Here is a 24,041-nt window from a genome sequence, read left to right as displayed (position 1 = left end):
TTTTGCATTCTTACCGGTAGAGAAGACTCACAGGCATTACCTCAGTATATGCTTGGTTATCGCTACAGTAATTTTGCAGGTTAGTTTATTAGTCTCGTCTCTTTCTATCAACTGTTTCCTAACATATCTTGTCAAAAGTTGGGATTTATCATACCATTAAGCGCAAAACCCGAACAATGCTACAACGCGATCACTCCAAATGATATGAGCACTAGCTTCACTTGTGCAATTTCCGGCGCACTCATAATGGCTGGAGGCTGGTCTGGTGTGATGTGGGTCTTCCTAAGATCTCTCGCATTACACCTACAGATCTGCTGGCAGGTGGTTATTGGGAGGTCATTCATGTTGGGGGCTTTTGCCACTGGGTGGGGAATACCAGCCGTTGCATTAACTTTCGGGATGATCTTTAGTGGTGTTTCCTTTCGATTCGGGAACACTTGCCATGTTAACCACAAGAACAGTCTAGCGGATTTCTGGATTCCTCTTCTGATTTTTTCAGGTGCCACCGTTATCATCCAATTCGTCACTTTTATTTACTGCATCAAGGTCTATCTTTCATCTCTCGCAGATAGTTCAAGTACCACGGAAAACTCAGGCGTTCTACCTTCGTACACTAACAGTGTACGTACCGTCTCACCACGGCAGGCATATCGTCGAGTTCGCCGAGTGATTGAGTTACAATGGAGAGGTATCGCGATAGTATTAGTGATTGTTGCCGATGTCATCTTTTTTGCGATCGTGTTTGTCTTCATGGATGATCTAGAAACGAATATCCTCAAGGATCCCAAAAAGGCTGAACAATGGTTAACATGCTTACTTCAAACTGCTGGAAAAAAAGAAGAGTGTTTGTCGATAGCGAGTGATCTGGTCGTGAACGAAGCTACCGTTGGTGCAGTTCTCGTCTTGCTATCCGTTAGTTTTTTCTATGCGCATCCTTGTTCTATTCGAGTGCTAACAAACTTCAGTTCAATGGTTTCTGGGCAGCATTATTCCTGGGAAGGAAAGCAATGTTCACAGGCTGGATTGAGATGTATCGCAGCAAAATGAGGCCCAACAATGAATTCGTTAGTGCCGACGTTCACGCTTTCAAGGATCCTAGGGCATACGAAATGCTCGATAAAAATCGAGACCAACGCGATAGCAAGACCATGGAGGCATGCGAAACTCCGTGTGTCCTCACTCCCGTTTCACCCATTCGAAAAAGTGGTCGAGAAACACCAGACTACTTTGGCAGGGAAGCAAGATACAAATCACCATCACGCTCATTCTCGAAACCCCATCCTCCCCAGTCATGGGATTCAACCTCAACATTCGCTCCACCCATGGATGCACACAACACGAAGAAATTTTGATTCGGCACTTCACATGTTTCTTTTATTTATTTTCAAGCATTTTTAGCGATATCTCATAACATCCCTTAGTAAAGGGTTAAACAGGAGTTGGGTGGTATGGCGGCTAGGCTAGGGGACGGAGTTCAATAGGGATAGAAAGGTTATCTCATTACACGCGAAACGAAAAGGGTTTCAGGAATTAGGACGTACCAAAGAATGAAAGGCTTGGGAGGTTTGGATAACCACCTGCGTGGTGACCTACCCAGATGCTAAAACGAAGGGAACCTGGAACGAATTCCTTCTTTGCATACGAACACGCCGGTTGGGTAGAAAAAGGATTTGGTCCGGTGGATGGGATATGGAGTCCTAGGTTTAGGTGCAAACAATATCCAAGTACTCAATTGATGGGCAAAAATGATCATCGGACTCAGTAGTCCCACGGGACGAATGCTGCTACATTGGTCATAGAAGGCTTGCTAGCCGATGCTTCAAACTAGGTGTGGTATTTATCTATCCGGCCTATGTAATGATCTGTATGTTACTTTGTTTATATGTATTATGATCGCATCAAATCAAAACTATTAAAACCAGTTCTTGAGCTTTTTGTCTTACGGCACAATGATTGCCTTCTTTCAAATCACTGCAACTTTAACTTCCACTTACAGGTGATTCACCTCTTCAGAATCCCTCTACTGGGAAATAATTTTTTTTTTTTTTAAAAAAAAGCCGCTACTTTTGGATTGGTAACCCTCTTCAAACCTGGATATAGAAAATACTTTTTGTTAATTTTGATCTTTCTAAAAAAAAAAAATTTAAAATTGATCAAGTTGTTAAAAGGAATGACCTTACACAGGGAATAGTGGGAAGCTGATAGGGCAGAACTGAGGTAATATTGGTCTAGTGTAATAATCACTCTTCATCTAAGTCCTACGGAAGTGCGAAGCTCTCCTACAGAGAGCTTCTCAATCTAGTCCTAATAGGACTAGTGCCCTGTGCACGTGCTACGCAGGAACCATTCACTTTAACAATTTATTTAATAGTTTAATTAATTTTTAATATTTAAAACAAGCCGATATTTCGTCTGCACCCTAATATATATTTATATTTAAGATACATTTCAAGATTGATAGTTCTCTATTAATACAAGTAAATGAACCTCAAATAGCTATAGATTAGAATGGCTACAAAGAGTTTTCGAACCAGAATCAAAGAAAATGTCAGGTGACCGGCCTCGACTTTTAATCATGGATGGTCATTCAAGTCATATTACAGACAATCTAATTGCTTTTTATATAGAGAATCCAAAGAGTTGAATGGGTAGAACTCTTCCAAAAGATTAGAACAAAGGCACTCAACTCTTCTAATATTAAAGCTAACTGGAAAGGGGCTGGTTTGACACCTTTTTCCCCACGAAAAGTGCTTGATACATTACCATTTAACTCCTCCCAGCAACCTTCTACTTCACAAATAAGAACTACCAATCAAGGCCTAGACTTTTCTATACTCAGAAGTTCTCCCCCAAATGGGACAGAACTAAGGCAAGCAAATCAGACCTTTAATTCAGCTTTAGCAGGCAGCGATTTTCCTGCATCATCAATTCGTCGATATGTCAAGAGGATGACTAGGTTTGTAGAATCTCAAAATGCTGAGATAATTCTATTTAGGAAACAATTTGCTGATGTTTAAAAGGTAATCGAGACTCGAAAGAAGAGAACTAAAAACAAGAGAATCAAATTACAAAGCCAATTTGTATTTAACACTCAAGAAGTACTCAAAGTTGTATATAAAACAAAGGAAAAGCCTAAGGAGAAAAAGCCAGGAGGACGGCCACGCAAACATCCAATTGAAGAATTAGAGGAGGAGACTGAAGAGGAAGAGTTAGAGAATAGTTCAAATAATTCAGAGTTGGAATTAGAGGAATGTGTAGCTCGTAGAACAAGATCGCATGTAAAATAATTGAAAAAGTGTCCGAGTTCCCCATATGTTCGAGTTCACCATAAACCACGTTATAAAGTTTTTATAATTTATTAAAGTGATTGACTTTTGGTATAACAACTTAATCCAGCAAATAACTGCGGTCTAGTACTGTATATCTATTAATTTTAAAATTATTAAAAAATGAAAATTATGGTTTTTGATATAAAAGAATGCTTAGAATAAGTAGGTGATTAAAATGTGGGGTAGGGTCTTACCCTGGGCATACCCTACCTATTGCGCAACCCTAATCCAAATATTACTCCGTCAAGTCTACAGGGACGATACCCCTGACGTAAGACTATCTGCTCCCTCCTCTAATATTTTCATTCTCTGCTTCGTAAATTCATCTGCTTTTCTCTCTCTAATATCTTTAATGGGGTATATAAATCGAACAATATTCTTTGGGCTAAGCCTAATTATCTCATGTTTGTTAGCAAGAGCAATCTAAAACCGAAAAATCTCAACTTAACCTTGTTTACTTGCTTGAGATACGAGTTGTAACTTACGTGAAGTATGTACCGCCTTGTCTAACACTCTCCAGAATCACATTCCGAAAATCTTCATCCGCATCCTCGCCGTCAAACTCCTCCGCTTCAAATCGATGAACTAGCCACAGTCTAAAACTTTCCATATCCAAGTCCCTACACTCACCACAATACTCGTAAAGTGCTTCTTGGACTGATTGGTCGGACATGAAATTATCCAAAGTCTCCATGTTGTCTTCGTCTGCCTCACTAATAAGTGACGTCCAAAATGTAGAAGATGCAGAACTCGAAGGCGGCCATCCTGTCGGGATATGTTTCACTATTCCAAACCCTGGAAATGGTTCCCATCTAGGAGGGCATAGGTTAATCATAACCATCTGACCATAAACTTATCTTAGCAATACAAAGCATTTCAGAACTTACAAAAACAACTCTTGTCTCTCATTAGCGACACCCAGGAAGCTCCGAAACTCCATCGGTGTAAGACTGATACCTCCATGGTCTCTAATATACCGGAAGAAAGTTGGTTCAGAGAAAACTTCCATACTATCTAATGCCAGGTCTAATAGTCCACGATTGGTAAATAAGTATTCGACGATGTCGTCCCACCTAGGACAAGAGTACGTGATTACGGGGTGATTTGTGTAGTTCTCAGCCTTCCTTACATTATGTTGTCTAGTGAGTTTCGCTGATAGTCTGTCCTTCATTCTGGACCTCTCGGTTTGGCTCCTTGTCTGGGGTGGTCCATACGACCATCCACCGCCAATGTTAATACCACTATCATCTACCCGGCTTTTCGCGTCAGGATGGCCTTCTGAGGGGAATCTCATTCCCAATTTCTCTGTTCTCATCTTTTTAGCTTCAGGCCCAAATCCTCTAACATTTTCCCAAAACCCTTCAGTGAAGAGAGTTTTATACCATTGTGTTGGCACGGGCCAATAATCATATGTGTGAAACTCATCAACCCAACCTCTCTTTGGTTTGAGATTCAATGGAGGGGCATTCCTTGATGTTTGATAGGACTTATTTTTGTCGGTAAACCAGCTGGTTTTGGTAATACCAAGATTAGGAAGCCGAGGGCCACCGCGATTATGTACCTGAGTGATGAGAGGTGTGGGTTGACCTCCCCAGATCTGTTTTTGACGTTAGCATTCCGGGCTTTTTCTCTGTATATGGGAGGCTTAAATTCTCAATGAAAGAATATCCAAGCTCTGCGAGAGGCTCATTTTCAAAATAAGGTTCATTCTCTCCCTTGGCCACTTTGTCATCGCAAACCTCTTCTCCGTTAATGATGGATCTCCTTAAAGCATGCTAGCTCGCAATATAGATTAGCATAAAAGCCTTAATGATTGAGTAAGTAAAATCCGCAAGCTTACTTACCGCAAACTCATGAACAAGTGTTGTAGCGATTCTCAACTGATTCCCGTCCTGTAAATAGATCAACACGTGAACTCTTTTCATGGCCAAACAACATACTGCTCAGCATCCGTCAATTCGTCTCTTAATAGAGGCTGCGCCAGCTCTGTAGAAATTAACACCTCGATCCTATTATATACTGTATGATTCCTTGTTATTGCATTGCGGCTTGTACGAGAACGAGGTAGTCGAGTTGCAACATCCTCATATCCACTGTGAAACCCAAACATAACTTTAGATGTTAAATTACGGATTAGTGTTTCAAGGCGTTGAGCAAAAGAATGATGGATCCTTTCACTGTGGGTCCTCGAGAAGAAACGTTGCAATTTCATTCCTTTCGGGCTGTTGGGTACATCTTCATATCGACCTTTGAGTAGTGCGTCTAGCCTAACAACCTAATCAGCACGGAAATATTGTTGTTGAAGTTGGAATGGCACATACAAGGAATATTTGCATTCGTTATGCAACATCAGCGTTGCTACTTGTAAGCAAGGTTTCAATAAGTCCCAGACAATAGGATTATTCGCCTAGTATAGAGGAAGCGTAAGCCTACACCAACTAATGGGATTTAACCTGAGGAAATTTGAACTTCTTAGGCCCGCATATACTTACTACCCAAAATCCTTCGTGTCTCCCAAGAATCGGTATTGCCCCCTTATGTTTCGGCATGCAATCCTCTACCACCCATCTGCTTCTCTCAAAACAAGGATGAATAGGATTTTCAAGACTATGAAGGGAAACATTTGTATCCAAAGCCGCCAAAGATTGCATGCCATGAAGATCAAGTGCCGTGAAGCCGTTTAATCTCTTTCTGTGTGAACGAAGTGAATGACTTCAATTCAATTACCACTGTAATATAGCTACTGTAATAAAGCCCTAAGCAAATACGAAAGAGACTAGCTCTTTTAGTAAGTCTATATAAGACTTACTACTTTCAATATGTAGCTAGCTCTTTAGACAGAATACAATTAGACATACAGGACCTACGCAATCCGTGGGTGCTACGTCTTCCGTATCCTTCTCGTACCAACACTTTCTCTGATATATATCTATGTCATCCAAAATCTCCTCCCAACTGCGCCTCTTTCCACGTTTTCGAGGTTTCGAAATATTTCTCCGCGGTGTTACTCCACTTTTTCCATTGTTACCTAGTATCTGATGATCGACAGATCCAAATTTTCCCAAGGGTCGGCTGTACCTCTTCGCGAGGGCTGTCCAACTAAGGGTGTAGTGAGCTTGCTCTCCTGAGCCAAAAAAAAAAAAAAAAAAAAAAAAAAAAAAACGTTAAGATCAGTATCTATTTATTGATTTTGAGATGGGTAGAAGGCTCGTAGTTTCTTACTTGGTGATAGTAATTGACCTGTAGTATCATAGCTGACCTTGCCACTTGCTCTTGCCACACCCTCAAGTTTGGGCTGCGAGTCTGTCATACCTCAGGAACTTTGTCACTATCATTGTCAGATTTGTCTCAATCAACCGCAAAATCATGGAAGCCTCACATGAGTTTAAAAAAGAGTGTTATATAAGTTTATATTACTATGGAAAAGGGGATGATTGTCTCTAGAATTTGGCAGTTGTTATGATATTCCTTTGGGTGTCAGTCCCTAGTTTCCTGATTTTTGACCTCAATTTGCGGATAAGAGTTAATTTCCGGGCATCAAATGTGTTTTGCTAATATCATTCTAAAAGGACCCAAGTAGTACTTCGTGATTCTTTATCCAAGAACAGAGCAAATAATTATCACAAAGAACATAAGCAAATGAAGGAAACTTATAATTGTGCAATTCTTCAATGACTCAAAAAACTCGTCTCCAATAATAGAAGCAGTGGGATGAAATACAAACAGTAACGTTCCAGCTTATTATGTTGTTTTGCAAATAACTGGAGGTTCAATAGCTCGTCCAAAGCTTTGAGGGTACCCTAACACTAGGCAAGCTAGAATTCTCAATTGGTGCAAGATAGGGAATTTCTTTCCATCTCATGACAATACTTCTCTTCTATGTCTCTTTGTCGCTCTACTGATTATACTCAAAGACATGAGACCTCATGGCATGAATGATCTTGACAAGGCTACGTCTTATTGATGAATCCCGGTAATACCCAGGTAGTCAGTGACGGATATTATACAGGCTGCGGATGGAAGTATAATGGTCAAGATAGCGAGGATGAAAGTTAGATCTCTCCGGGCCATTCTCCGGAGGACAGCGCGGAACTTTGGATATCATCCAACCTTTTGTAAAAACACACGTTGAAATGATTACCAAGCCCACGGCAGTGATTGCTACAAGGATTGTATCTTTACTCTCTGGATGTAAGATTAGGTGTTAGGGCCTGTTTGGGAGCAAAAAATGTGCCAGCATATATAATATTCGAATGCTAGCATTTGAATATTATATAAAAAGTATTTGATAGAAATTACTAATTGAATATCGAATGGTAGTATTCAGATACTATTAACCAAATTTGATCATATACTGAATATATTGAATGTTGAAAAAGAGGTTTTATTGAAGTATTCAACTATTATCAACCTATTTTTTTATTAATCATATTATATTCATTATTTAAAAATTTTCCCGAATCCGTTTGAAAACCTATTTCTGAATCTACCCGAATACATCAAATGCTAATATATATTATTCTGCCAAACGGATAATAGAGAATACACTATTAGCAATTGAATATCAGTGTCGAATGGTAGAAATTGACTACTACAAATATTATATATGCTAGCATGTTTTTTGCTCCCAAACACTGCCTTATACTAGCCGGAGAGGCAAATGTATTTTCTGGGACCTGATTACGCCTTTTAATACCTCGCTCTCTAAGCGTGTTGTCAATCTCGGAATTGCCTACAACTCCATAAGCAGCTCCGCGCTGATTTCTACCCTGAGTTGAGATATAGCTTCCGTGGCTCCTGTTTCTCTACTTGTATTGTGCCGGAGCTCCTGCTACCCTTCTCTGAATCTCTTCGCTTTCTTGCCTTCCTCGGTATACGCTTGAACACCAAAAAAATGCAGATTTTGAGCCAGCCTTGAAAGGGACTATTTCCAAATGAATGGAATTGAAGTGTACAAGTGTATCCAGCCGTTGAAATTAAAACCACAGCGAATCTTTTGCAATCATTCATACTTTTAGTTTACTTGTTCCAATTAATGGTATAAGGAATACATATGTAATGATCGCCGATCCTACTCAGATGCTTGTTTCACCTGAAAGAGGACTGTTTACGAACAAGAAAGGTAATAGATAGGTAGACGAACAAATAAACAAATAAGAGAAGTTGTTACAGAAGACCTTCACAAACACTTTGATGAATCACGCGCTGTATAAAGGATTGGTTATCAATGTTAGAGAATTAGGCATGGTATTTTACATTCCTCCCCAATGTGCATAAAGTTCTCTGACAAAAACTCGGTAGATCTTGATGCAGCCAGCCGATACTTAAGCGCGGTAACGAAGCAAGTCTCATGTACTTTTTATACATTAAGAAGGGATTATGACCATAGTTTTCCGATTCGAAATTGGTGCTTTTGAGGGTGGGAGAGATGCTGTTCGTGTTCCGGCTCGTGATTTATGCTCCGTAATTGGCAATTGAAAGTAGCGATTTCAAAATGTCCAAGATCCCATCCACGGCCAAAATAGAGGACTGGAGCACTCAAAAACTTGGGTGAACCGGGTCTTCACCAAAAACCTGTTGCAGTCTCTGGGTTCATTCCGGGTGCACGGTAGCTTTTTCTGAAAATCATACATTGAAAATCGGAGTAAACCAACACAAACATATGGTAAAAGCTGACTGGTACCTACTTCCTACCTGTACCCCGATCCTTTCTGCCGCCGTCTAGCATCTTCAATCTCTTCTGAAAGCCCTCACCAATTTGCATACCGCTTCCTCTTGGACCATCCTCGACAGCTCTCTTTCTACTTTTCTCTAGAACATCCTTCATTGCACCTCCACTACCACTCTTCCTCTTTGTCAGTCTCTCAATCCTATCAACACCCTCACCCAAACCCCTCCATTCCTCGCCACCATATCCAGCGTCTTGTCTTCCACCAGCCCTATTCTTTTTGGATCGGTCCTTCTTGCTCTCCTTCGGTAATCTGGTATAATTTTTCTCTTCGTATTCTCTTCTCTCATCATCTTCCTTCTTTTCCTTTTCGCTCTTAGATCTTCTGCCACCGGCTATGATATTCGAACCGATACTAGCCTCTGCAATTGGTGCAGCAGATAATTCCGTGTTGACGAATTCATCCAAGGTTGCGGATTTGTTCACTTTCCTGTCCTTCTTTTCGCGACGTTCGGTGGTAGGCATAGCCGTTGCAATGATGCGAGGAGGTTTGTAAACACCATCTGAGGAATGTTTTGAATCATCTTCTATAGCAGCGGCAGGTCTAAGGAGAGAGGAGGGATTTGGTCGGTACTGAAGATCATCGATCTGGGCGGTTTCGACAGGTACCCCATCCGCATCCGCATCACTGTCGTCTTCAGAGTCTGAATCGTTTCCATCACTTGGTGTATCATCTTTACTCCCGAGAGCCTTCGGTGTAGGCGCAAGAGCTCGAAGTGCATCGTCAGATGCTCGGATTACTTTGTCGATTTGGTATTTCAGACGTCCTTCTAAAGGCCGAACACCCTTTTCAAGGTACACTCGTAATTCCACCAATTTTTTCACCACCGCGTTGTCCAATTCTTCTTCATCTTCGCGGGATATATCTTCTTTTTGATTTCTGATCTTGAGGATTATGATAAATACCAAGTTTTGAAGGTAGGATAGGAGCAGCTCATTCTTCACGTCTAAGAGTGAAATGCCATCTGCAGGAGAATTGACAACCGAACTTTCTGGAGCTGATTCAATTGCAGAAGTCAATGACTGTGTAAGGGTAGCTAGCAATGCCGGAAGGGAAGTTTCGACAGCCATGATCTTGTTGTAAAAGTTGTTAATTAATGAAATCAATGGATGATTTTTAAAGCATTTCTGAACAAGAAGATTTCCATTGTATCGATAAGAAATTTGATTCCGCAGGGATAAATTTCTTTTGCGCCGGCGAAATATAAATCCGACACTTGGGGCAAGGCCAGGTTAGTCGAAAAGCTGTCCATCCCCAATCGCAGGTACGTACCCAAGTTTCCTTTACAGCAAGCCAAAAGCAAGTGATTTATCCTGTTGCTTCATTTCAACTAAAATCAATATCTCTCTCTCTCTTTTTCTTTCTAAGTTGTCGCCAGCCTTTTCCTCATATGAGAGAATTTAATGGTCAACTCTTTTGTGGCATCTCATGCTAGATTAAACATAAGGTTGAGGATCAAGGGTTGGATCTTCGTAAGCTCTCCTTTCTAGAACATTTCCGTCCTTATGAATACCTAACTTTACTATTGAATCGTGTCAAACTCACACATCGCCATATAGTTTCTTTACATCATGCGTTTAAAAGATCTCACACCGTCTGCGGCCGTATTTGCGACTCTGCTCGTCGCTCCACAACTATCGTCAGCTTTTTATCTTCCTGGTGTTGCGCCGACATCATATGCACCTGGCGCCAAGGTTCCATTATTTGTGAATCGACTCACACCTGTCGGTTCTTATGAAGATGGTCAATTGAGATCAGTGGTATCTTTCGATTATTATCACCCGGCTTTCCATTTCTGTAGACCAGATCCAAAGCCCGAATATGTCTCGGAGAGTTTGGGCAGTATCCTTTTCGGTGATCGTATAATGACCTCGCCCTTTAACCTGAAGATGGGAGTTAATGAGTCATGTACACAACTGTGCGAGGAGAAGAAGTTTGATCAAAGCTCGGCACATTTTGTGAACAGAAGGATACAACAAGGGTTTGCGTTGAATTGGCTGGTTGACGGTCTCCCCGCAGGGCAATTGATTGAGGACGAAATCACACAAACAAGATTCTACAGTCAAGGATTTGCTCTGGGGAGTAGCGATCAGAAGGACATGCACTTGAACAATCATTACGATATCTTCATTGACTACCATGAAGTTTCCGCCGGTCAAATGAGAGTTGTTGGCGTTATTGTTCAACCTTCATCCAGGATATTGAATAAGAATGCAGGCGATCCAGAATGCGGTGCTGGTGGACCAAAAGTGGTGCTTTCCGAGTCTGGCGAGACAGCCGTCACATATTCGTACAGCGTCTGGTGGCAACCATCAACAACAGCTTGGGCTACCAGGTGGGATAAATATCTCCACGTTTTTGATCCCAAGATCCATTGGTTCTCTTTGATCAACTCAGCCGTCATTGTAGTATTCCTCGTCATTACAGTCCTTTCGATTCTCATGCGAACATTGAGAAAAGACATTCAAAGATACAACAGGCTTGACTCGATTAACCTTGATGACTTGTCAGGAACATCTGTTGCTGTCGAAGACGGAGTTCAAGAGGATTCTGGATGGAAATTGGTACATGGAGATGTATTCCGTACACCAGGGCACCCATTGATTTTGAGCGTCTTTCTTGGAAATGGAGCACAATTATTCGTCATGACAGGCTTCACTATTGCCTTTGCACTGTTGGGATTCCTATCACCATCAAATCGTGGATCTCTTGGTACTATTATGATCCTTTTGTATACTGTCCTCGGGTTTATCGGCGGATATGCCTCAGCTCGAGTATACAAGTCCTTTGGTGGCGAACAATGGAAGCTCAACATTGCCTTGACGCCAACTCTCGTTCCAGGTATCGTCTTCAGCACATTTTTCCTTCTCAACCTCTTTCTTTGGGCCAAAGAGTCTTCCGGAGCAGTACCGTTCACAACAATGCTCGTCATCGTTTGTATCTGGTTTTTTTTTTCCCTGCCCCTATCATTTGCTGGTAGTTGGGTTGGGTTCCGCCAACCACCTATCGCTGCCCCCGTTCGTACAAACCAAATTCCACGTCAAATTCCCCCTTCTACGTCCTACATGCGTCCGATCCCATCCATGCTTCTCGTGGGTATCCTACCATTTGGGGCAATCTTTGTGGAACTCTACTTCATAATGTCTTCTATCTGGTTCTCCAAAGTCTACTACATGTTTGGCTTCCTCTTTTTGTGTTACGGTCTCATGATCATTACGTGTGCCGCCGTCACAGTTCTCATGATTTATTTCTTACTGTGTAGCGAAAATTATCACTGGCATTGGAGAGCATTCATGACGGCCGGTGCAAGTGCTGGTTACGTGTTTGCGAACGCCATGATTTACTGGATGACAAAACTGCAACTTGGTGGTTTGGCGGGTAGTGTACTTTACATTGGGTATAGTGCACTAATTTCATTTTTGTTTTTCATTCTTACTGGTAAGTAACATCCATCCTATGTCTGATTCAGGATGATACTAAAAGCCGCCAAAGGTTCGATCGGGTATTTTGCTTGCTGGGCATTTGTTCAGAAGATTTATGGATCTATAAAAATCGATTAGGGTCTGACTGGTCGGGTTAACATTTTTCTCCTGGTAAAAAAACCCGATATTTTCAATGCCGTGAAATTACAGGTGGATGAAAAGGCACTGAGAAGAGGGTCAGTTCGCCTTTGTACTATAAGGAAGAATTTTTTTCTCATTTTCTGAAGCATCTTCGTGTCAATCCATGTGATGCGACGCAAAATATCTATAGCGAATGGTTCCGAGGTAGACATGTTAGGGCGAAACGGCGTAAGGGATGTATTGGTATGTCGTGGAATTGAGTTCTTGACTTATTATATGTTCACAGCGGTTTGGAAAGAGCCACCAGGTTGACTATTTTAAAATGAAAGTTATCCAGTAATCATTGCAATATCATTTTCTCCTGTTCAGTTGATAAAGTTTACATTTTAATTATAAATTTTTTAAAATCTTTAAATTAAATATTATAACGTAGTTTATCAGCGAGTCGCCACTTTTTCACTTATTCAACCACTTTAAACTTATTTTAATCAGCAATTATTGAATCAATTGATTTAAACTATTAAGAATCTAATAATCTAGGGTCTATTATATTATTAGAACAAGTTCTTGAATTGTGACCAGTCTTTCCACATTTACTACAGCATCGATTAGTAGATGATTCCCCATTGGAATTTCCCCTATTTTGACGCTCGTCGCATCGAATCTGAATATCCATTTCTTGTTGTAATATTATATCTATAGCTTCCTGATCAATAAGTACTCCTCCTTGATGTAATTGAGTTTTTTTAATATGTCGATGTTTACTTAATATCTCATTTGCCTTTCGAAGCATACGAATCTCTGCACTTAAAAGTGTATTCTCATAAGCTAGTCGTTTTGTACTCTTAACTAATGCAATTATAGTTTCGAATATAGGTGTAGGAGAGCTTGATTGATGTCGAGCAATTCAAGATTTCATTAAAGTTGATTGTAAAAGAGCTTCAGTTGGATTGTGAAGTGTTTGAGAGACCCAAGAGTTGGCAGATTCCAAAAGGATCGATGGAGGGGTAGATGTGCGAATTCGAATATCTAATTTCGAAAGCATAGCTTGAGGATCAAATGGTATTAGTCCTGTTTCTCGAAAGTCAGCTTTTATATTCTGAATTGTAATCGATTGTTGATATATAGCTTTGAAAGCTATTGTTGGTACGAGAAGGATACGGAAGACGTAGCACCCACGGATTATGTAGGTCCTGTATGTCTAATTGTATTCTGTCTAAAGAGCTAGCTACATATTGAAAGTAGTAAGTCTTATATAGACTTACTAAAAGAGCTAGTCTCTTTCGCGTTCGCTTAGTTCTTTATTACAGTAGTAATTGAATTGAAGTCATTCACTTCGTTCACACAGCGACCTCTAGTATTCTTCCAAGCTTGAGATAAGCTACATAAGCAACATACCTGCCCCATAAGAAGCTCTAATGGCTTGTTGGAAAGACTTACTCCTGTAGCATAAACCCCTTTCATATACCCCAATACAAATTGACTTCGCATCTTGTACAATGGCTGTCCCAATATACTGCAGTCATTCCTTCAATATTCTCAAGTATGAATGTACCCTTATACAGTGGTTTTGTTCGAAGTGTTACTTAGGACCTTCTTGTATGATTTACGAATGCAAGTATTGCAAGTTAAAGACTTGCAGCAGCTGCTTGAAGAAATAATGAGGATTCGTACAGTGTAAGTGATCCCAGTCTACTGCTCTGGCAACAATTCACTGTACCCTCGATTACTGATATTGTGAATAATTACCAGATACTTTCTAGGCAGGAATATCAACATTCAGGAAGAGCCGACCGGGGCTATATTCGAAAACTTGGTAATATATATCTATATATATGAAGAGGAGTCATATACATTATGTAATCTATTATAGCATCATATTTAGTTGCCTTTTATAAGGGGGAAGGAGGGTGGTAGATGGAAATGTAGAACGCAAGTTGGTCCTAATAGCAATCCTTGCAAGTAGATACAGATAACATTCTACTTGATTACATGTGTCCACAAAATAGGCTAGCAAGTTTCCTCATTCCATCGATGTGACCGGCCATAAGATTCTATTTTACAGTAAAGAGTAGAGATCGGCTCTATCGTTTGTAAACTAGAACGCGAGAAGATTAGCAATAAAAAGTTAAATAAACAGGATTATTACCAATTTTGAAAGATAGTAACTTAAATTGCTTCTCTATATCAGAAAACTTGATCTTGTAACTTATCATCGGAGCACATTGCTCAGGGATTATACGGTATACAGGAACAGGAGACTTCAGCACGCAATGGTCTGGTAGCACTAATTTTATGTTTTTTTTTCTGAATACTACTGCTGAACTCGATTGAGTTGCAGAAATTTTACCTCAATCTTCGTCTCAAATCTTATATTATATTCTTGAAACTCCCTAAAGCCCCCTCCACAGCACATTCTCGCATTCCGACTTCTGGCCTTTCTATCATTGAGCAGATACAACCACAATATCAAAGATCATCTACCTCTACCTAGTACTTCAAAATGAATACAACTTTCGAAAACTCGATGTAAGTCTAAGTGTTGCTTCTACGAAGTTGGAAAATCATACTAATGAGGTCCCAAAGTCAGGACCTTCAATATTACACAACATTTTCTAGACCACTATTTCAAATCCAAAGACTACAACCTTTTGCCCAAACATTGCAACCTTTTGCGGAAAAACTACAACCTCAAACCCAGAAACCACAATATCGAATCCAAAAACCACAATATCATCCAACCTCTACAGTATTTCGTTTTCAGCTACTTCGAAAACGATTTGACGAAGAGGTAGCAAGATCGGAAAAGCAACAACCTCGTATCGGAGGTTCACTACAACAACCTTCTACCGAGGGTTTACTACAATAACCTCCTAAAAAAGGTTCGCTAAAACGAGAGGCTAACTATCTTCCACTCCAAGATAAATGGTACAACGATCCTATGTTTATTATGGAGGCTAAAAGAAAAGAGCAAGCTGGATATCGTATAATAAGAACTTTGCAGAAATGGCAAACGGACATAACGGATTGTCGGCTATTGAGGGACGTCTTTCCGGATATCAGAGACGATTAATAGGGATATTTGATAGGTAGCAATGAGTAATTGAACATTGATTATACGATAAGGAAGTAGGTAAAACCCGTGGAAGCATGTGTCAATGTGATGAAGTGGATGGAATCAGAAGAAAGGGTGTTTGGGGCGTGACAGAGAAGGCCTATCCAGCCAATAGTCTCAGTTTAGTGCCGTGTATTCTGTAGCGTGTGGTCTGAACATACCAATCTTTCATATGGCTTCTAAAGCTACATCTCTGATCTCAAGCTAAATCATTTTCCCCATCAGTAATATTTGTTCGTACTTGGAGCTTAAGAGCCTAGACTAATGCAATTTCAAAATGTAAATCAAGAGCCAATATCACGAAATCAGCTTCCTAACTTTCAAGAAACCTTTCACATCAAAGTAAATATCACAGCGGGACACAGATCTCATGTTGAATACCCTAGCAAACGAATAGTACTGATAGGCGTCAAACCAAGCTACAGGTGCTACGCTGCTATCAATATTTGAGGTTCTCACAATGATGGCTATAGCTGGCTGGCTCGATTTCTGCGGGGAAAGAGCTATGTACAATCCTAAAAGCATAGAAGGAATGCCCTAGTGTATTAAGAGTATAATAACATGAAACGCCTCTAGAGTGCTTATAGTTCAACCTATTATGAGAAACCTAAGCGATAGTTGCCTTGTAAGAGAAGAACAAGGACTTGTAGCTTCCCCCCCCGGAATCGGGAAGGAGTTTAGATTCCGAGGCTGAGTTCGCAAATCCTATAGTGCGTGATGTATAGGTCGTCAATCATGGAAATTCATGACGAGGATGTGGGAAAAGGCACAGGGTACAAGGGAGCGAATGAGAGTGTGCAGGGGGCTGCAAACTTTCGAGGCACCATGCTGTAAAGCTAAAACGAGACTTCCCTGCATCAGTATCTGCTTTTCATGACCGAAGGAATGATACCATCAACCCCAAGGTATACAACATGCCGCGAGTCATACAACCTGTGGTCCGATGCATAGATAGACAATAAAAGCCTAAGCTGAAAGTAGTCACCGACGAAAACAGGATATAGTCACAAACCAAATATATCCACAAGCCCTGCCTTATTCAGAGTGTTCGCAAAATGGTTCGCCATTGTTAGGCAAAAGAGACTTGTCTCTGAGTATAATTCGGCAGTTTTATTATGTAATTCGGCGAGCATGTAACTAGAGCCGGAAAAGCGGTTCACTGCCTGCTTATGGCTGTGGACTATACGTAAGAAACACTTGTTCAAGACATCATCTTCAGCACAGTGATAGTATGAATCCTTGGCGTATTATACAATAAGCTATCCCTGGTATCATTGTATCGTACAGTTTTCCCCAGACCCTTTATGCCCTAAAAACAAAAGATCCAAATTCCACTTACCTCCCCAAAAAACGCCTCAATGCTAATACCCAGTTGCTTCGTCTATACATTTACTTGTTCCTCATTCTGAATACAGCGAATTGCACTGTCGAATGCCTTGATCATCCCATCGTACATTATACTATGGTCATGAAATGTGCCGGTAAAGATCGCTCCGTCCCTGATTGGAAAAAGAACATATCGGAGTTCGCGAGCCAACGGTTTGAGATTCTCGAACTTCGGCGCAAACTCCACGATGATCTTCTCAAATCTATTTTTGTCCATATCCCCCACCTTATTCCGAGCAATTTCTCCATATATCCCAGTATACCAACCTCGCAACATATTTGTCTTCGCTCTCACCAACTTATTGGGTTTTTGCCTGCCTGTATCTTCGTAGCCATATCGAATGCACATCCATACGAAGACATAAAAAAATGACTCGAGATCGTGCCGATATGTATGACCGTTACCTTCAAGAACCTCGATCGCCATAAACTGTATTGTGCCAGTCCGGTAACAAGCCCCACTTGGCATACTGTCCAGCTCCTTTGCCAAGTCCAAGTCAATTAGTCTTCCTTTCGGATCACCTTCGGCAGGGAGCTCGGTGATGATGATGTTATTTTCGGAGATATCCCGATGTAGAATCTTTCCATCCTCTAGTAGCGACCTATGGCCTCGGATTGCATCGCGTAGCACCTCTAAAAGCTCTCTAACTGAATGATATTCGCGGAGAGGTCGTCCAGCCGGTGAAGTTACCAAACAGTAGTTCATTCGGTTGTCGTACGTCTCACTTTCGCAATCCGTGAAACTGTCGACTCCGGCTTCTTGAATACAGTCAACGTTATTCCGCTGCCACTCATTCCGGCAATGGGCCAGACTGTCAACGACCGTTTCTTGAATACTGTGAGCGCCGATTGCATCTGACTCGCGTTCTTTAATACGCACATTCGTCCCGCTGGCATGACTACCGTCGGATTTAGATTTCTTCAGTCTGCTCCCTGGATCAAGTCTTTCATTTCTTTTTCTTTTCTTTCCAGAGGAAGATGTACTTGCACCAATTCCTAGGCCCTTCAAGCGATTCGAACTACTCCCTGATCTTCCTCTGAGACTTGATTTAGAGTACACCCGACTGGATTCCGGACTGCCGTCGACCCAAGAAGCTTTGCTCGATAGCTTTCGTGGCCTTCCGAACTTCATATCTCGTCGGAAATGCGAAATAGTGTCCGGGTCGCCGTCAATAACAATCTGCTCATGATTAAACCACGTAGCAATACCCGTGACTCCCCTCTCTTTGGCCAACTTTAACAGTTCTCCTTCCCGCTGCCTTTTATCAGATGGCCAAGCAAACTTGACCACATACTCCCATTCCGTGGAGTCGCTCCTCCTTCCTCGATAACACGTTGTTCCACGGCATACTATCGCTTTTGTCGAGGCGATTGGCTTGTCCTCCAAAGAAATTTTTACATCTCGTGCCACGATGTACTTGCTATTGCCATCATACTTAACGAATGTATTCAACCCCAACTCGGCGTCCGTCATCAATGCATATCCAGCAATAACCCTAACGAATCGCTCAGGCTCTTTGTGTATATCGAACTTCTCAGAGTTGTACGAGCCAGATCTGTCGAATACCCAGAGTCGCATCATGCTTCCGCAGATCGTAAAACCAGGGACGAATCGCCGCTCCGGTTGACTTCCGAGCACCTCACGTACATACCCTGCCAACTGTACCAATGTTTTTGTAGAGCCATCTTCATCGGGATTCTGTTTATGTTCTCCAATGACAAGTACATTTGACCAGTCATACTCACCGCTCAGTAGAACAGCATCAGTAGAGGCGAGAAAAATGTCAAGCTTGCGATCAGCCTCTGAGCCCCTCAACACTTTGTTCGCCGATGTATAATACCTGCGGCCCTGTCCGCTGAGAATGGTGTCCTGGAATTTCGTGAACCACTCAAAAAATGGACCTTGAAGTGAAGGCTCTGGCCACCCACTCCAACGGCTTTCTGCATATTGGGCCCTCGACTCTTCGTAGATATCCCTCGTGTTATTTATCCAGGGTTTCCCTTTGAAATATCGTTCGTAGAAACCTCCGACATCATAATAGACTCGCCCGGTAAGCTCCTCGAGTATTCGCTGATCAACTTCGTCGTGTGTCTGTTCAACCCCCCTCTGAGAAGCCGAGCTGGATCGAAGCGGCGTGTCGAAAACAGCTTTCTCGAAGGCAATCGGTGGCGTTACTTGTTTCGGGCTAGTGGTTAAGATCAGGTTGAACACGGCATGCCATGTCTCCACGTCAGGCGCGTTCTTAACAACCAGTTCCACCAAAGGGATTGTTGACTTGATGTCGAAATCTCTGGAGGCAACTTTAGATCCAAGGGTGAATAAATCTGCACGTAGACGAGTTTTGCGATCGATCGGCGAACATAGGATACGAGCGGCCGGAAAGTTCTGCAAGGCCACAATAAGATCAAGGACCAGGTCTTATATATGTATTAGCAAGATAATTATTTGCTGGATAGTGATACTAACCCGAGGCAGATTCTGCGGAAAGGATGTCCTCAATAGCACGAGATGATTCAAACTGGCGACGGAAAGCAAGTAACCCTTCTTTGATAGGATGACTATTGATTATCTCTGCTTCTTCGGTAGCGTCCATAATAGAGTAGGTATATCATGAAGCCTAGTAGAAATGACAGAAGAAGGGCGGCGCGATCTCAAAGCGTAAAGGGAGAATTGAAGACGCGATGAGAAAGGGCGAGGAAATGAATTGATTGATTGATTGATTGATTAATTGATTGATTGATTGATTGATTGATTGATTGATTGATTGATTCAATTTACCAGGGTAACGCCCGTTCTAGTAGCCTCAAGGCTGTTATGCAGGTTTACGTAAGATTTGATCTTCCGCCACACTAAACTCAGTGTATTTACAGGATGGTTGGCGGGTGCGATATGATTGCGTAAGAAATGCCGGAGGCGAAGTCAAAAAGGGTCCAGCGCCGGAATAATCTGTCTGTAGATGGGGATAGCTACTCTATATATACACGAATGAATGGCCTAGCCGTAATGGCTAGGCAGAAAGAAGTCATATTTATCCCTTCAATGATCTTACTTTATCGATAACTCTTGGTACATAGCACTTGTTCGGATCTGATCCTCAGACTACCTAAATCGCATACTAATCCTGAGTAATCGTATCATATATGAACATGATTAATATATTTGAGGTTTCTTATCTAAAAATGGGAGGAAAGTAGGGGTTTCCGTTACAGAAGTCCTTTTGTTAATTCTCAAGCTTTCTACAAGCTTCTTTATCTTCTAATTAGGATGGCTCAAATTCTACACTTTGTTCATGTTACGAAGTAACAGCTGATCAGTCCATACGAGCTCGGACCATTTGGAAAAGCAAGGAGATTCACATACAAACTGTATGGCAATTGACTCATATGATCTCCCCACCTTAAGCAAGCACAGACATCGAATCTGATCGAAAACACGTGATCAAGGATTCCCACCGAGCTGAGGAATATGGTGGGAAATATTTCCACCTTGATGGGACGATAGAGGGCAGTGGGATGCATAGTACGAAGGTCTATACAACTGGAAAGAGTTTCCTTATTGTAGAGCTTCGTGCTCAAGATCAATCATATAGTACTCTACTATTAGTTATGAATTGCATAACGTGGTTTAACACCGAGTGCACCATATCACCGAGTGCACCACTTTTACCTCAATTTGCACTTTCTAACTCATTTCATTCAACAATCATTAAATCAATCAATTAAAACTATTAAGAATCCAATAATCTAGGATCTATTATACTATTTTGACAAGTTCTTAAATTATGACCAGTCTTTCCACACTTACTACAGCATCGACTAGTAGATGATTCCCTATTAGAATTTCCCTCATTTTGATGCTCGTCGTGTTGAATCTGAATATCAATCTCTTATTGAGATAATATATCTGTAGCTTCTTGTTCAATAAGTACTCCTTGATATAATTGAGTCTTTTTCGCGTGTCGATGTTTGCTTAATGCCTCATTTGCCTTCCGAAGTGTATGGTTTTCTGCACTTAAAAGTGTATTTTCATATATCAATCTTTTTGTGCCTTTAGCTAAAGCTAGTATAGTTTCGAATATAGGTGTAGGAGAGCTTGATTGATGATGAGCCATTCGAGATTTTACTAAAGTTGATTGAGAAAGAGCTTCAGTTGGATTATGAGGGGTTTGAGAGATCCAAAGATCCAAATCGAAAGGAGGAGGAGTAGGTGTATGAATTCAAATATCTAATTTTGAGAGTACAGCTTCGGGATTAAATGGTATTAATCCAGCTCCTCGAAACCCAGCTTTCATATTCTGAACTGTAATTGATTCTTGATATGCAGCTTTAAAAGCTATAAAGAATTCAATTTTAGAGATATAATTGATATATACCTTGATAAATCCATCAATTTGACTATCATATGAGCGTTTCAGGACACTAAAACATCCAACATCAAGTGGTTGAGTTAAATGACTTGAATGTAATGGTAATTTGAGGTATATAATATCATTTGATTTGCAATATGATTGAAAAGGTATTGATTCGTGGCTTTCGTGCCCATCCAATACTAGCATTCGATATTTGCCCTTCCTTTGACGAATAGTATGTTTATCGAAATGCTTTAACTGTTGGTACGAGAAGGATACAGAAGACGTAGCACCCACGGATTGCGTAGATCCTATATGTCTAATTGTATTCTGTCTAAAGAGCTAGCTACATATTGAAAGTAGTAAGTCTTATATAGACTTACTAAAAGAGCTAGTCTCTTTCGCGTTCGCTTAGGGCTTTATTACAGTAGCTATATTACAATAGTAATTGAATTGAAGTCATTCACTTCGTTCATATAGTTTAACTTCAATGTTAGGGGCTATTCGCTTCTTTGCGTGTATAATCCTTCTTTTATAACAAAAGGACATGTTTGATCTGGATTATTATTAAAATGGGGCTTAATTCCCGAATGAGTAGGCTCGATGAAGGCTTTGATCCCTTGACTGGAATGGGGGAGAGTAAGAATGGATTACTATTTGATTAATTGAGCGTTAGTACTCTTGTATTGTATATTAGATTTGTATTTTGCAATTTTAAAAGGTAATATGTATTAGAGTGATCAATTAAGTGAAGAGTTAATAAGGGGAATAGATACTTTATTGAAAAGGTAAACCTTTTTCCAAGGCCCTTTAGTAATTGTTGAACTCCTGGGATCTTGGCAGCATATGCATGTATATTACATGATGCATATAAGGAGCAAACAAAACTCAACTTTTAATTCATTCTTTCCTTTTTGGTATACTGTTTGTTTGCTTTCAATATTTTGATTTCAAAGCACTTTAATTCCGAAGGCTGAATACCTAACCTTATTCCTTCATTTTTTTTGGAATATATACTCGCAGCTTAACTGCTTAGCTAGAGAATCAATTCAATCTGATGCTCTTTCTAGTCTCAATAAAGCCAACAGTAATTGGGGTAGATCTGAGTATAGAATTCTGAGTCTACAATTAGTTGAGTAAGCTTATTGGGTGTATATAAGAGTTTTTTAATATATATGATAGCCTATTTATTGGAGCGTATCTTTATTGAAGAGAGAGGCTAGTTTGAGCACTTTAGATTATTTATTGTGTATCTGAAGAAGTGATATAGTTCTTTTTCTATATTGTATAAGCAATCTTGTTTGCTATTTTGATGTTTGAAGTATTGGTGATATACAATGTAATCGCTATGATTTGTTTTCATAGCTAATAATCGATGAAGAACTCCTTTGGGTAAAGTTAGTTCTTTCGGCTCCTTTGTATTGTAATTGGAAGCCTACTTTTTATAATTAGACGAAAGAGAGGCAATTACCTCTTTCCATTAATTAGTCTCTGTATACAGACACTTTTTATAAAAGATCGTTCGTATACCATTGATCATAAGTAACTTGTCGGCCATTTAATCCATGGGTTCAATTGCTCCTGCATTCGCTAGGCGATCCGCTTCCTTATTGTCTTCGATCTCTATATATCCAAGGGATCACTTTACTCTGATATTGAGTTGTTTGATTGCCTTGTAATATTTGTAGAAAGTCTATTATAATATAGATGATGCATTTCATTGTATACTCCAGATAACTGATATACTATCGATAAACATCCAGATCCTACCATTTAGGGGACCTACAAATATACTAATCGAATGCTCTAATCTGTATTATACTCTTATCGCTTCTGTATCGAATATATATAAATCATTACAGATCTATTTGTATCCAATTGTTATTTGAGTATTATTACAATAAATCATATAATTATAATCAATATAATGCTTACAATCTATAATCTGCTCAGATTCATCTAAGAAGATCGAGTAATCCTTAAACAGGAGCTTTGGTTATCATTCCTTAAAGGTTTATATTGTCTCTTTTTTGATTTGCCTTTCTATAAAATCGGTTCTGCATCCCGACGAGATGTATAAGCGGAGCAATTTCGGCCGTTGGGTTTCTGGGATGATTAGGCCAAGTCACTGGATCCTTGTAAGAGGCTTTTTAGTTGTGCTAATCCCTTGTCTTTTTTTCTGTATAGTGGGCTTTAAGTGGTTCATTAGCAGATGTTTATTGTTGATCATTTGTAAGCGGAGAGCAAATATCAGTTTGGCGTGTTCTAGTGCAACTAACGTGTTTCATCACCCCGTGCACCATATCACCTCGTGCACCACTTTCACCTCAATTCACATCAATCACTTCAATACGCGATTTATCAATAAATAATTATGGTATCGACATTAAATGAACGCGATATCGTTATGGCGATGGAGGCAATGGCTAAAGATAAAAATTTAAGCCTCCGGAAAGTTGTCAAGATTTATAATATTACTCATACGACATTCATACGTAGAATGAAAGGGATCACTTCTACCTCCGAATATCGTCAAAAACAGCATAAAATTACTAAAATGAAGAGGAGGT

General features: G+C 40.4%; 9 protein-coding genes across 9 annotated transcripts; 5 read left to right on the top strand and 4 right to left on the bottom strand.

Annotated features, from left to right (window-relative positions):
* Positions 1-246: 246 nt before the first annotated feature.
* SS1G_14220 (hypothetical protein) lies at positions 247-1,352 on the top strand (the record flags this gene model as incomplete). The annotated part of the gene is made up of 3 exons (XM_001584715.1): positions 247-272; positions 462-912; positions 966-1,352. 3 exons carry the CDS (start codon positions 247-249, stop codon positions 1,350-1,352), a joined length of 864 nt encoding a protein of 287 aa, XP_001584765.1.
* A 1,156-nt stretch (positions 1,353-2,508) lies between these two features.
* SS1G_14219 (predicted protein) lies at positions 2,509-3,287 on the top strand (the record flags this gene model as incomplete). The annotated part of the gene is made up of 3 exons (XM_001584714.1): positions 2,509-2,547; positions 2,628-3,011; positions 3,126-3,287. The coding sequence occupies 3 exons, from the start codon at positions 2,509-2,511 to the stop codon at positions 3,285-3,287; spliced, it is 585 nt and encodes a 194-aa protein (XP_001584764.1).
* A 291-nt stretch (positions 3,288-3,578) lies between these two features.
* Positions 3,579-6,639, bottom strand: SS1G_14218 (predicted protein; the record flags this gene model as incomplete). Its single annotated transcript, XM_001584713.1, has 8 exons — positions 3,579-3,714; positions 3,815-4,141; positions 4,217-4,926; positions 5,069-5,104; positions 5,174-5,221; positions 5,822-6,016; positions 6,188-6,420; positions 6,552-6,639. 8 exons carry the CDS (start codon positions 6,637-6,639, stop codon positions 3,579-3,581), a joined length of 1,773 nt encoding a protein of 590 aa, XP_001584763.1.
* Positions 6,640-9,012: 2,373 nt separating this feature from the next.
* SS1G_14217 (hypothetical protein) lies at positions 9,013-10,128 on the bottom strand (the record flags this gene model as incomplete). The annotated part of the gene is made up of 1 exon (XM_001584712.1): positions 9,013-10,128. One exon carries the CDS (start codon positions 10,126-10,128, stop codon positions 9,013-9,015), a length of 1,116 nt encoding a protein of 371 aa, XP_001584762.1.
* Positions 10,129-10,629: 501 nt separating this feature from the next.
* On the top strand, positions 10,630-12,504 carry SS1G_14216 (hypothetical protein; the record flags this gene model as incomplete). Its single annotated transcript, XM_001584711.1, has 1 exon — positions 10,630-12,504. One exon carries the CDS (start codon positions 10,630-10,632, stop codon positions 12,502-12,504), a length of 1,875 nt encoding a protein of 624 aa, XP_001584761.1.
* A 1,182-nt stretch (positions 12,505-13,686) lies between these two features.
* SS1G_14215 (hypothetical protein) lies at positions 13,687-14,112 on the bottom strand (the record flags this gene model as incomplete). The annotated part of the gene is made up of 2 exons (XM_001584710.1): positions 13,687-13,692; positions 14,020-14,112. 2 exons carry the CDS (start codon positions 14,110-14,112, stop codon positions 13,687-13,689), a joined length of 99 nt encoding a protein of 32 aa, XP_001584760.1.
* Positions 14,113-15,124: 1,012 nt separating this feature from the next.
* Positions 15,125-15,490, top strand: SS1G_14214 (predicted protein; the record flags this gene model as incomplete). The annotated part of the gene is made up of 2 exons (XM_001584709.1): positions 15,125-15,150; positions 15,241-15,490. The coding sequence occupies 2 exons, from the start codon at positions 15,125-15,127 to the stop codon at positions 15,488-15,490; spliced, it is 276 nt and encodes a 91-aa protein (XP_001584759.1).
* A 709-nt stretch (positions 15,491-16,199) lies between these two features.
* Positions 16,200-16,570, top strand: SS1G_14213 (predicted protein; the record flags this gene model as incomplete). Its single annotated transcript, XM_001584708.1, has 2 exons — positions 16,200-16,243; positions 16,462-16,570. 2 exons carry the CDS (start codon positions 16,200-16,202, stop codon positions 16,568-16,570), a joined length of 153 nt encoding a protein of 50 aa, XP_001584758.1.
* A 547-nt stretch (positions 16,571-17,117) lies between these two features.
* SS1G_14212 (hypothetical protein) lies at positions 17,118-19,716 on the bottom strand (the record flags this gene model as incomplete). The annotated part of the gene is made up of 2 exons (XM_001584707.1): positions 17,118-19,540; positions 19,590-19,716. The coding sequence occupies 2 exons, from the start codon at positions 19,714-19,716 to the stop codon at positions 17,118-17,120; spliced, it is 2,550 nt and encodes an 849-aa protein (XP_001584757.1).
* Positions 19,717-24,041: the final 4,325 nt, after the last annotated feature.

The sequence above is a fragment of the Sclerotinia sclerotiorum genome, genomic scaffold (assembly GCF_000146945.2).
Source record: "Sclerotinia sclerotiorum 1980 UF-70 scaffold_31 genomic scaffold, whole genome shotgun sequence".
NCBI classification, from domain to species: Eukaryota; Fungi; Ascomycota; class Leotiomycetes; order Helotiales; family Sclerotiniaceae; genus Sclerotinia; species Sclerotinia sclerotiorum.
Note: the sequence above shows the minus strand (reverse complement) of the source record. Positions and strands in the feature narration are given on the sequence as shown.